The 13,391-nt window shown below is 42.6% G+C and overlaps 1 protein-coding gene across 6 annotated transcripts in view; it reads left to right on the top strand.

Moving 5' to 3' along the window:
• The window catches only part of ENPP2 (ectonucleotide pyrophosphatase/phosphodiesterase 2), a 201,861-nt gene that overhangs the window by 140,943 nt on the left and 47,527 nt on the right, over positions 1-13,391 (top strand). For 4 of the 6 annotated variants that reach the window (XM_068237970.1, XM_068237967.1, XM_068237965.1 and 1 more), the window contains 3 exons: positions 912-960; positions 7,191-7,247; positions 7,531-7,668. In XM_068237970.1, coding sequence (XP_068094071.1) covers positions 912-960; positions 7,191-7,247; positions 7,531-7,668 — 244 coding nt within the window. The remainder of the gene's footprint in view (positions 1-911; positions 961-7,190; positions 7,248-7,530; positions 7,669-13,391) is intronic. The other 2 variants (XM_068237968.1, XM_068237969.1) reach the window with 2 other exon arrangements.

Below are 13,391 nucleotides of genomic sequence, written 5' to 3'. Positions count from 1 at the left end.
TAAAAAGGGGAATTTCTTATCAGTGAGAGTCGCACTGTAGTCACTTCCTGTCTGAGTCAGGACTGAGTCAGCCACTTACATACCTGATATTTAACTCTTTCAGGCAGAGAAAGAAAAAAAGGAATACAGCATAGTTATCTGTGTGCTAGGCACTGTACATACACATGTCTATCTCATCATGTCACTTCGGGTAACCTTTAAGCAGAAGAGTGGGGAACAAGAGAGACATTTTTTTTTTTTGAGAAAATCGTTGTTAAAGTATGAGGAAATTACCACGAAAATCCACATCGGAATGTTGAAATCGGTAGCGGTAATTGGCAATTCCGACCATCCCTAGTATGAAAATGCTCTGGATGGGCTTCAGTGACCAACAAATAAAGCCAGGGAGATTCTCATTTTACTCTTTTGCTTAATTTTTTTTTTTACATCCCAGTGCCCTGAAACTGATGAAAAATTGCATGTGTAGATTTCACTGAAGGTTATTTCTACCGTATATTCAGGCATATAAGACGACTGGGTGTAGAAGACGACCCCCCAACTTTTTCAGTTAAAATATAGAGTTTGTGATATACTCACCGTATAAGACTACCCCTCATCCAACGTAAACCAAATTAAAAAAAAAATTATATACTGGTGCTGTACTGTATGTGGTACCCAATATACAGAATAGGGGGTATCACCCAGCATCAATTATACCCTGCGTATAAGACGACCCCCAACTTTTCAGAAGATTTTCAAGGGTTAAAAAGTAGTCTTATACGCAGGAATATACAGTAATTTTTTTATTTTTTATTTTTTTTATTTATTACATTTATTCTTCGCAAGTTTACTTCAGTCACTCATGTTTTAACAACCTCTAAGATGTTTTTCTTCTTTTCTTTTTTGTCTTGTGTTTTTTTTACGTTGTGAAGAATAAAGGTGAAGATCTGAATAAAAGGCTTTATGTGAAAGGACGAGATGGTAAGGATTTGCTGTGGTCTGTGTGTAGTAACACACTGTCTCAGTATTTACCCAGTGGAATGAGTTGTTCTGGCTAATCGTAATATCTCCCTGTGCATTGATATTAGACCACCTGAAATCTGACCCTGTGGTCTGTGGTGAATATTACCATTCTTTTGTATTTATACAGTACTGACCTCTTCCGCAATGCAAGTCATGTCTCTAACTGGTCCCTCCGAGGTGCTCACAATCTAATCACTACCATAATTGTAGTCCACTGTCTTTCATCGACTAAAGCACAGGTGTCAAACTCGAGGCCCGCGGGCTAAATGCGTCCCTTTTTGCAATTTTACGGTATGTGGCTCTTGAGAGCTTCAAATGTCCATCATTGTAAGCCGCAAAAGAAAAACTGCACACTGCCTTTCTGTCCAGAGGAGCACACCGGTGACAGTGTTACTGATTGAAACATTGTCAGTTTGCATTGAGGTGCTGCAAAAACACGACATGTCTCAGGAGCCAGAGGTATGCAGCCCAAAGCATGTGGCTGTCTGGAAGATCAGAGAAGACCCAAAGAAGCACTGGAGCAGGTAAATATTAAACTACTCCACTGCACTGGAAGGGGAGGAGCAGCTGCGCCTTACGGTCTCTATAGTTATGCCGCTTAGTGTGACACTGTTCAAAAAAAAATGTTAAATCTTAATACCATTTGGCCCATGACTTAGACAATGTTTTAGATTTTGGCCCCTTACATGATTTACACATTAGATGGTTCTTGACCGAGGCAGCCGGTTGGGGCTTTCTCTGCTTACAAGCCTCCCCAAATCATCGCTGGCTGAGAGATCAGGAGTGTGGCATGATTTTGGCCAAATTCATCATTCTCCTCCTTACCCCTCCCGTTGGAAGCTGCTTCATCCTGCCCTCATTACCCCATCCCCCCACTTCCATAGCAACAGAATGCAACATGAGGCTACATCCCAATCCATATGCGCTGCATTCTGCCCCCGCCCTATTACCACGGGATCGAGCCACGTTGTTTGCAGCAACATTCCACATGCACGTGTATGCCCCATATGGGCAATTATTAAAGGGCATCTAAAGTGAACTAAGTGGCCAGTTAAACTTACTTGGGGCTTCTTCCAGCCCCTCTGTATCCCTTGTGGTCCCTCGCAGTTGTTGGAAGCATTCGTAAAAATTGCAACTGCTCATGTGCAGAAGAAAGATCCCATCCACAAGAACGTGGTCAAGAGGCGTTTGGTCCTTGGCAGTGCATGCAGCTTTCAGGGGTGTGTGTGTGTGTGTGTGGGGGGTGTGTGTGTGTGTGTGGGGGGGGGGGGGGGGAGGGGGGCAGGCAGCTGCCCCTTCCCACAACCTTATATGACATCCCTTCTTTCCCAGATAACAAGTGTTGCCACTACAGCCAGTGCTATAGAATAGTCAGCATCTTACTGGTAATCAAGTTATTTTATGCCCAGTTGTAAGTATTAGTTACTAGCAACTTGCTTATGTTACATGGCTTTTACTTTACTGTGTTGCCGTTGCTGCCTCAACCATTCCCTCTTGCCTTCCAAACTACAAACATGCTTTCTTTTTTGGCTCCTCTTCATATCCTGGCACAGTCCCACATTCATCACCCAGGCAATGTGACGTGTTGCATGTCCAGTACAACACCCCCGCTCCACCTTCTGCATCAGTACAGAAGATAGATCCCGTGGCAGGAGAAGGGGGCGGGGCTGAGTGGCACTTTAGGATCTGCGGCAACCAGAGGATGAGGAAAGGAGCGAAAAAGGAAAGCATGCATTGCAGATATGTATATAGATTATTCTTTATAAAACTGCATATCATTTTGTGGGTGGGGGTTAACGCATATACACCTGGTTTACTTTGTGTGTATGTAGGACTGGAGTGTGGCTTTAGTATCTGCATATGTTTTGCATATGCACTGTTCTCATGTTGCTATTGTGAATCAGTAAACATCTGATTTCATGCTGGGCATGGTGCCAATCATACTTGTTAAAATTTGTGTGCATTTTGCAAAAGTGCGAAAACACATTTGCCGCACACCTTGTGAGTCAATGGAGAATCAACTTTTTCTAAAATTCACGTTTTTGCATGCGTGGAGGGGAAAAAAACCTTGTAGCATAAATTCACACACCGCGTGCAAATTTCCATTGACCTTCATTAGCTGTTCTGAAAAACCGCATGTGAAAATTTGCATAAGAATGCAGATTTTTGTGTGCAAAAACTGTAATCTTTTTCGCAATTATGTGTGAACCGTGCCCATCTCTGTGCACTGTAAGTTAAAAACCTGTTTGTATATATTAATAACTTGATGGTAAAGTGACGCATACAATGAAAAACAAGCTTCTGTGGTCGTACACTCGTGATTTAGGCTCACTTGAAAGATATGGTGGTCACACTTCAACCCATCCTACACAGTCAGCCTGAAATTGATGCACCATTGCCATTTTGCACCACAGTCCATATTTCCTGACTACACCAATCTTTGTGGGTGCTACGAGTCCCCTCACTGACAGCTGTTTTCTGGGCACCTCTGTCTTTAGAGAGATGGGTGACCTTGCAAGGCTTCTGCATAGCTTTGAACAGGGAATAGTAACTTTGTGAAAAGTAAGGAATAGGGAGGGTGTCTTTTCACCATGAAGAAGGGGTCTGCTATGACCACGAAACTTTGGTGTGTTCATCACAGCGTAAGGATCAAATAATGATCTGATCTCAATCTGGAGTGCCAGATTTCTGCCTTACATGAGTTCTTATGATCCTCCCTAGCACACCCTAGCTTGAGCAAATCTTGAACAAGGTGTGGGCTCCCCGTATACAGTTTTTTACAACAAATCCCAATAGTAATCGCTGTTGATGGTCGTGCCTTTCAGAAGCTAATCTACCGTGTCTATGCCTCTGTCATTCCGGAACACTGTACCTGTTTGCCTCCCCGTAGAAGCGAATGACCAGGTTGTGTGCATTTCAGTGACTAACGTTAAAAGACTGTAAGTGGATCATGGTTTGCCATGATTCATTTCCAAAAGCTTGGAACACTTGTGAATGTTATGTTCTTGTGTCTGATCATGTGACACCCAATGTGCCTAAACCATTACAGCTTCAGATCACAACGGAATATTTGTTGCAATGTCCCACAACTCAAAGGAATAGTCAGCTGTTGCACTGCAGTCAGGGCCTAGATATTGCTTTAGCCAGGCCCCTGCTTGCTGGTTTTTTTTACCACTCCATGGACAGAAACCTTCAGTATCCATCCGTCATTCATGCTGCCGACTTTAGTCCTCTTCAACTCAGAGGGTGGGAATATCTGCTGCAGTGGGAGCACTTGATAAAGGGCCAATGCCCGAAACAACGTTGTGCTGTCTGTATGCTGTATACATATCTGGCAATAAATATGGATTTGATAGAACGCCTAAATAGGGTTGAGTCTTATGAGAATTGTGATGCGATTTTGAACTCAGTGAGATTGGGAGGTGTGATGGACCTCTCACCCCATTAAGACTCCCCGCAAATATATATGCTATCCTGAGGCTGATGGACTATCCTTCTACAGTTGGGAATATCTGCTTCAGACAGAAACATTTCTTTCTCTTCCCATCTTAATCAACACCAGAAATGTCACTTGCTGAAAGCTATACCTTTATTTAATCTGCATTAAGGGCCCTTTTCCACCAGCGGTTTGTGCTGGCTGAATCGCAAAGTCGCAAACCGCTAGCGATTTTACAATCGCTACGGTTTGCTTTTTAACATAGGAATCGCGGTAAGTCATTTCCACTACCGCGATTCGTTTTTTACAGCAACGCGAACGCGCGGCGGAGCGATATTTGCCGCGATTTTGCTATGCAGTGCATAGCATAGCAAAATCGCGGCCGCAAACGTCGGGAAATCGCCGGCTTTGCGATTCAGCAATCGCTAGCGTTCAGCGTGAACGCTAGCGATTGCAAGTGGAAAAGGGCCCTAACAGAATTACATTAATGTGCATTTCAAACTTTTTCTAGTGTCAATACTGTTGATTGGATTGAAACAGCTGGATCATCCACAAGGCAAACCTAGGCAGTTGCCTAGGGCCTGGAGAGAGTCTAGTGGCCTGGATGCCAGACCCAAATAAATTTTACTAAAAAAAAAAAAAAAAAAAACCTCATCAGCGTTGGGCACAAACTGCTGTCTTGCCTAGGCCCCATTTCATTGTGTAATGCAGGAAATCTTAGCAACAGATGCTGTCAATAGCCCGGAGACTGATAATACATTTGTACACTGTTGGCACTGCACTGTTGCCCAAGGGATTGAGTATTGATCCCTACCAGGCGTCCGAGAAGAACAGTCGGGCCGGCTTCATAGCAGCCATGGTCCGAACCTGGCCCGCGGGCCGTAGTTTGCCCTGGCCTGTGTTTCGCGCGGGCCTTCGTTTGTCCTGGCCTGTGTTGCCTGCGGGCAGTAGTTTGCCCAGGTTGGTGTTAGCCTGTCCTGAATGTCCCTTTTTTTTTTTTTTTTTTTTTTTTTGCCTGCCTGCACCTGCTAATCTGTTGCCAACCCTGATATTCCATCCTGACTTTTACTTACGGCCCGCTTCTTTGATACTGCTCATGATTGTATATATCTACTGTATATTGCCTTATAGATAGCTAGATAGGCAGGGTACTCGGTTGTCTGTGTATATACTGTATTTCCTCGGTTGCATGGTAATTTCCTGTAGATAGAGTGACTGCATGTGGTTTGCACTAAATTTGCATGTTACTGGGATATTGTCATATGCATGTATTTGTGTTATGTTGGATGCACATTTTGCACCTAGAGTGCTTTGCAATAAACACTATTGCCTCCTATTCTGGTTTCAGTCTCAGTATCTTTGCATACTGTTATCAATCGCTGGTTTCCTGTCCAGTAATCATAACGCTCCCCAACTGGATGGGAACCGGATTGGACCGGAAACAAAAAGGGGGAGGTCCCTGTACTTGCGAGCGTAGCGGGGTGGAGACACTGGAGGAGTAGACAAAGGGGTTGGTTAGATGAGGCAGTGATCTTTAAATTCTAGCTAAAGCAAATTATAAGCAAATCATTGATATCCTTTGCTCTCTTTTCACATTACTATAGATTCAAAGAATTATCATAATCCTCATAGTTTTTATTCATATAACCTCACTTTCAGTTGACAGAGTTTCAGTCTAGAGATCTAATGTTTCCATATTAAATTACAATTTCCTACTCTTATGTAAGTAGATCCGTTTCTTTCTTCTTCCATTTGCCAATAGTTGGAGGGTCTGAAGCTATCCACTTAAAGAGACTCTAAAGTGAGTCTAAATCCACTTTTTAACTTTTATTAATGTTAAGCACTATAAGCCCTGCTAAACCGCTGCATCCCTGCGGCAAAACTAGGGGTTTATACCCCCCAAATCCCCTCTGCTGAGTCTGGGGAGCGCTTCCTGCTTGAGGCAGAGCTTAGGGCTGTAACTCTGCCTCTTAGCATCTTTCCCTGCTGATCGCCGCCTCTCCCCGCCCCTCTCAATCTTCCATCACTGAGAGGGGCGGCGAGAAGCAGAGATCCGCGGTGGATTGACCTGCATGGAGGCAGAGCTGCAGCTCAAAGCTCTACCTCCGTGAGTAGCAAAATCCACGACTAAGAAAGTCGTGTATTTTGCACAGGGGATTTGGGGGTATAAAACCCTCGTTTTGCCGCGGGGATGTGGCAGGTTTAGCAGGGCTTATAGTGCTTAACATTAATAAAAGTTTAAAAAGTGGATTTAGACTCGCTTCAGGGTCTGTTTAAGAGCAATTAGACGAGAAAAAAAGATTTTTATAAATGTTCTAACTGCTTAGGCTATACTATCATCTGAAAGCACACCTAACAGATGTAGATGGTGGTTTGGGGGCGGGGGGTGTTTTGATTGGACATCCATTTGGTTATGGCAACCCTCCTCTTTAGTTTTATTCAAGACACTTTGTGGCGCCTCATATCAAAGGCTGGATACGTTTTTAACTTCAAGGCTTGTGGGTCTATAAAGGGTCTTTAGGCAGCCAGTGCGGCTCATAATATTTGAGGGTCTTTCTTTGTCCCCTCTATCCTTTCACCACAAAAAAAAGCTTAGGATATTTACTCCAGAGACCAATCCTCATCTTCAAAGATGGAAAGTTCTGCAAACAGCCCCATTTTTAAAAAATAAGTTTTATGCTACATAGAGCTTATAGATTACGGGTTTTTCACCAGAAGCTGCAGTAACATTTGTATTTCTTTGTGTTAACAGATGTGACAGTAGACGAGCTTAGCAATGAAATTAAGGAGGTGCCACCAAGAAACCCAGGTTTGTCCATTTATCACTTGTATAGATGTAACCTGCTCTAGGGCAAGAGGCTGGTTTTCCAGGTGCACCAACTTTACACCAGCTCTGATAAGCAGCCCGGTGGAAAGCAGGACCATCTAGCAAATCAAAGTCCTCTTTGTCGTGTCGCCCACCTGTCTGAGGGAACACGGAAGTCCCGTATGTGTCTGTCTCGTCTGTCCATCTGTGTCTTGTGTGTTCGTAATGTTGGAAAGTGGCAGATAAATGCAGCATCACTTTATCGTGTTTCTTTCAACAATACAAGGCATGCACACTGAGGATGACATGACAGGGTCTGCGCTCTTAGAAAGGTTAAGTGGCAGCTCAGAAGAGGCAGCATTAAGTACTTCTTCGTGGGAAAACCAGCAAGAATCCTCTGGAATGCCAATGATGAGCCAAGCTGGTGAGCCATGGAAACATTTTTTTGGGCTGTCCAGCTCCTAAACACTAGAAGACGCTAACCGCTTTTGTTTGGTTCTCCTGTTACGTTGATCACATGTAACTGTACTACATTCCTCTCCCTCCTCTCGTAATGTTACTCCTGGTGGAGCAAAGTTATATAGCACATGTATGGAGCCTTTATCACAGTCTAGAATGTATGAATGAACTTCGTATATCTGAACTTTTCAATAGAACTTTCTCCACATGTAGACACTTGAAATGACAGCAGCCAAACACCTTTTCCTTCAGTGGTAGTAGAAAAAGCTTGCTACCTAGTTGTAATGAAAACTCGTTGCATGATAATACAAAACTTATTAATGTCAGTATGGGCAAGAGCAAGTAAAGTTCCAGCACTCAACTAGGATTGCTACAGGAGGCCAGGCTGGGCTATGCTGTATAATGCGCTGTAAGGATGTAGGTCCCTCTGAGCTGCGTGCTCCGGCAAGAATAAACAGTATATTCGTGGGTATAGGGAGAGGAGGCTGAGCCAGCACTGCAGTTAGGGTACTTTATTGAAAAAGGCACTTACAGTTAAACAGCAGCCAGGTGTCAAGGCAGGTTAAGTAGGCACCAGGTCTGTGTCCCCCTGCGGACGTCCGTTTCGCGCTAACAGCGCTTGTTCACCGCAATGGGGAAGGTGCCCCATTGCGGTGAACAAGCGCTGTTAGTGCGAAACGGATGTCCGCAGGGGGACACAGACCTGGTGCCCACTTAACCTGCCTTGACACCTGGCTGCTGTTTAACTGTAAGTGCCTTTTTCAATAAAGTACCCTAACTGCAGTGCTGGCTCAGCCTCCTCTCCCTATACCAACACTTATTAATGCCTACTCCTTTGGATGATGAGACATTATGGGCCATTATAGCCTAATTTTCTCTGCACACTCAAGCCTGCTGCTCACTCTTTGAGCTCACATACTCGCACAGAGGAGGAGCCTGTGCTCTCCAGCTTATGCTGCTCACGTTTTCTTCTACCTGTGATTTGTGCATGAGCAGAAGCAGCATGCTTCAGCGAGTGGAGAAAGGTAGGCTGCAAATAGTTTCCCATTAGCCAACAACGTAGGCAGTGGACCGTCAACATTAAAACATGAGAAATTAATTAGAGCAAGAAAGCAAAGTTCTCCTCAAAGTCTTAACTGTAAAGGACCATGAGCTGGTTCGATCGATGTAATTCATTATGGTTGCTGTACATGTTAAGACAGTCATTGCAGATTTTAGCTACACTTTAATGCTATGAAGGGAGCAGACAGGAGGGGTAGATGCTTTAAAGGGTGGTTCCCTGCCTACAATTCTGAAACTTGGAAGGGAAGTGGAGAATCGGGACCCTTGCAATGGTATCTGCAGGCTCTAGCTTTGCAAGATGGTTTCATTATATAGTATTAATTAGGAAGGGGCATGGATAGTTTATAAAAAAAAAAAATGTAGAGTTAGGATTTAAAGACTAAAGCAGTGTTGCCAACTCATCCCTCTAATTACTGACACATATGAATTATACAGATTTCGTGGCTAGGTAGATGCAGTTAAGGCACTGATTATGTGCAAATAGCCCCAGAACCTGTATAACTTAGATGTGTCAGTAATTAAAGGGATGAGTTGGCAACACTGGACTAAACTGATTAGTGCACATCATAGGGTGGTCTTTATTGTCAACTCATGTTGTAACAGCAGTGCTATAATGCTTGAGGGATGTTCCCGCTAATCCTGCTTAAAGCGGATCCGAGATGAAAAACTATAACAAGTAACTTGTCTATATATCTAAAGTTTACACAGCAAATCTAGCTGCAAACCGCTTCAACAGTAGATTATTTCTTCCTGTGATATTAGAGCAGCCATATTTTGCTTGTGATCATTACACACAGGTAAGCTGCTCTTCATCTCCACCCCTCAGCCTGTGAAAACGTCACTCCCATCTCCTCCCCTCTGCCTCTGAAATCTCTGGCTAGTAACCTCCTCCTGCCCAGACTGAGCTCCCATAAGCCCTTGCTACATGGGTCTCAGAGTGCCTATGCACTGGAGGAGCTGTGGGCGAGGCTTGTTTAGTTTATAGGGAATTAGGATATTAAAAACATAAAGTATTTGGCTTGAGGAATGCCCTATAAACTATATGGAAGGAACACAATTATGCAATGAGTAAAAGTTTTTATATTGGATCCACTTTAAATAACTTTTTTTACAGCAAGTACACCTTGGTTATTCTTGTTCATCTGTTACCACTTGCATTTGCCTGCGAACGATGCTGAACCAATCAATACAGCCACACTTCCTGTGTTGGAATGACAACAGGCGTCTGGCCAACAGAGCAATATATTGCCTTCAGGAATTGGTGTTACGTAGAAGCCTCATCCACACTTCCACCTTGCACTAACACTCAGTCAATCGTTATTTGCTCTTTGATATGCCTCCCAGGGTGATAGCATCATCTGGGAAGTGTAGCCCGTAATGGACTCTACAGGAGGCACCAGTAGTTTCATCTTGCAAAAGATCGTATGATACTTTAGTTGAGAAATGCAATTTCTTTGCAGCTGATGTTTGTTAAATATATATATATATATATATATATATATATATATATATAATTATATTTTATAAAGTACTGATTTATTTTGAAGTGCTGTAAAATAAATAGGAGCAGCAGAAGACAAACCATATATAACAAATACAGTATACGAGCTATGGCACAGGAAGAGGAGAGGACCTTGTCCAGTTGATATTACAATCTAGGCAGTAGGAGACCATAGCATACATTAAGGCTCGTACACGTCAGATTTTCACAAGCGACCCGTCATTTGGACGTCAAATCGGGCGTGTGTATAATCTTTCGTTCAGCTTATAAGACTGGAGTTGAGCGATCCGCCAAGCGACGAGTCGTTTGCGAAAATCCGACGTGTGTATGTACCTTTAGATAGGGGGAATGGAAATATGGCTAGGTAGTTAGTGATGGTTAGTAGATAGTGATGGTTCAGAGAAAAAGAGAGCGAGAAAGATGGGTGAGTTTGCAAAGTTGGGTTTTGAGGGCTTGTTTAAAGAGACACTGAAGCAAAAAAAAAAAAAAAAAAAAAAGATAGAATTGGTTGTGTAGTACAGATAATTACTAGAACATTAGTAGCAAAGAAAATATTCTCATTTTTATTTTCAGTTACATAGTGTTTTTTTTATAACATTGCATCATTCTCAAATATTTGCAGTTAACACACTACCTAGCATTCTAAATGATTTTACAGAGTAGGCCAGTGAACTGATAAAGGGATACTTAAGTCAAAATTAAAAAATGAGTTTTACTCACCTGGGGCATCCCTCAGCCCCCTTAAGCCGTATGGTGCCCTCGCAGCCCCGCTACGATCCTCCTGTCCCCGCCGGCAGCTACTTCCGGGTTCGGCGACAGCCGCCGACAGGCTGGGAACGCTCGCGTTCCCAGCCTGTCGGTGGCTGTTGCCGAACCCGGAAGTAGCTGCCGGCGGGGACAGGAGGATCGTAGTGGGGCTGAGGGATGCCCCAGGTGAGTAAAAATCATTTTTTAATTTTGACTTGAGTATCCCTTTAACCTGTCCTCTGGAGAAAAAAAGAAAATACGATTGACAGTTGAGATAACAAGCTTCAGAAGTCAGAGCTCTCTGCAACTTTAAAAGATAACTGGAGTTTCCTAACTCTTCGTGTACTGGAAACAAGATTAGACTTATGTTTCTGCTCCTAATGTTTTATTTCTTATTTCTAATGTTTTATGTTCTTCTTCTGTACTACACATACAAATCATTATACCATACTTTTTTTTTCACTTCAGTGTCTCTTTAAATGAGGTAACAGTAGAAGCAAGCCTAATGGGGACTACAGATGGTTGGTGAGATGCTAATAATTCAAACTGCACACAAATTTGTGCAGTTTGGAATTAGGCCAGTTTAAACACACTTTCTGCTGAGTTTAACTTAATTCTAGACTGTATACAATCTGCACTAAATTTTGATGTAAAACTGAATTAAACTCTCGTTGACCATCTCTGGTTGGGATTTCCAGGCAATTAACTGTGCTCCAATCTCTACTTCCTTTACATACAATTTATTTTCCATACATCCCATACCATCCATATTTTCCAGTATATTGCCCATTTAATACATCAGTACCGCATTGCTAATTTCAATTCCATTTTTAACATGATACACAGAATATTTGCAATGTAAACCAGTGATTCATGCAGCAGCACATGGCCAAGTACAGCCGCCATCTGCTCATCTTCTTTCTAATGTTTTTTCCATGCTGTAAGTCAATCCGCCGGGGTTATTTCATGTGATTCAAAAATCTGTCTTCATTTCAGATGCTACTCTGGGTTCAGATGTACTTTACTCAGCGTTAATTAAACACATTTTGAAAAAAAAGACTAATTAAAAACACTTGTAATCAATGTGCTGCTCATCAGAGACATATGTTAAAGAATTGTCATTTATGACTTCATACCGAATGAGCTCATCCCAGATTTGTTACACAAGAGATTTTATCATACTTGCATTTCACTTGTTAAAGAAGAGCGGTCAGCCATACTATCTCAGAAAAAAAAAACATATATAAGTAAATTCTTGCTCTACTTACATAACATATGTATTGCACTGTCCACGTTCTGATTTTAGTGATTGTTCTACAGTAAAAAAAGAGAAAATCCTTCTTAGCATTTCCCATTTTAACTGTGGCTATTTTGAAGTCAATCCTGATGTAATTTCCTCCCTTACTCTCCTGATTTGCCCGTCCTTCACTATAGAAAGTGCATTATCTGAGCATGAGAAATATTGGCCAATCAGAGAGGAACAGAGATGTGGGAGGGGAAAACGAGAGGGAAAGAGGCTTCAGGCAATCAGGCTGCATTAGTTAAGTTTGAGGGGAAGTAGAGAAGCAAAAAAGGACAACCCAGCATGCCCTGCAACTTCCTTTTTGTGTACCAAATTTTGTGTGTGCCAAATAAGAGTAAGGTAAACTGGGGAAGGATCATTTATCAACAAGAAAAGTAATAGGGATTTTAACTTTTGGATTGCCTGGTTAGCATCCTTATTACTTGTTTACCAGATAAAAATAAAGAAGTGATTTTTGATTTTATGCCCGACAGTTAACACTTTAAAGTGAACCTGAACTCTTGCACAGGACAGAATGAAACATAGACAGGATAAACTCTCTAAATACATACTGGGTGCACTTCTCTAATTACCCCTCACCTGTGACTAATCACTAGTTGTACTTTGATCTCTCCTGTATCACGTGACTGCCACAGCAGAGATAGCAGATAAGGCCATTTGAAAGCACAGGCTGTTAAAAATATGCCTGCTTCCATGAATCAGGAAGTAGAAACTGAGCAGATTTATTTTAGGATTTGTATCAGCTGAAACAAAGAAATGTGTTTTCTTCTAAGGTGGTCATGCTGTTGTGTATTTTTTAGAGCGCAGAGGACGTTCTGAGTTCAGGTCCGCAAAAAGTTTGCATGTAGATACAGAGTCTCTCTCGCTCTCGCTCTCTCTCTCTCTCTCGCGCGCGCTCTCGCTCTCTCTCTCGCTCTCTCTCATTTTTAAATCCAGGAAATATCAATAACTTAGCAGAATGAGCATATATGTAATGGTGCAAGCCTACCTATACTGCGAAGTAAGGATGGTGGATCTTGAAAGCTGGACAGGTGCTTTCCCCTGGCTTCTGAGCTAATTAGGTTTCCCAGTATCT

The sequence above is a fragment of the Hyperolius riggenbachi genome, chromosome 5, assembly GCF_040937935.1.
Source record: "Hyperolius riggenbachi isolate aHypRig1 chromosome 5, aHypRig1.pri, whole genome shotgun sequence".
Lineage (NCBI taxonomy): Eukaryota > Metazoa > Chordata > Amphibia > Anura > Hyperoliidae > Hyperolius > Hyperolius riggenbachi.
The sequence above is the reverse complement of the archived record's forward strand: the minus strand, read 5'-3'. Positions and strand labels throughout refer to the sequence as shown.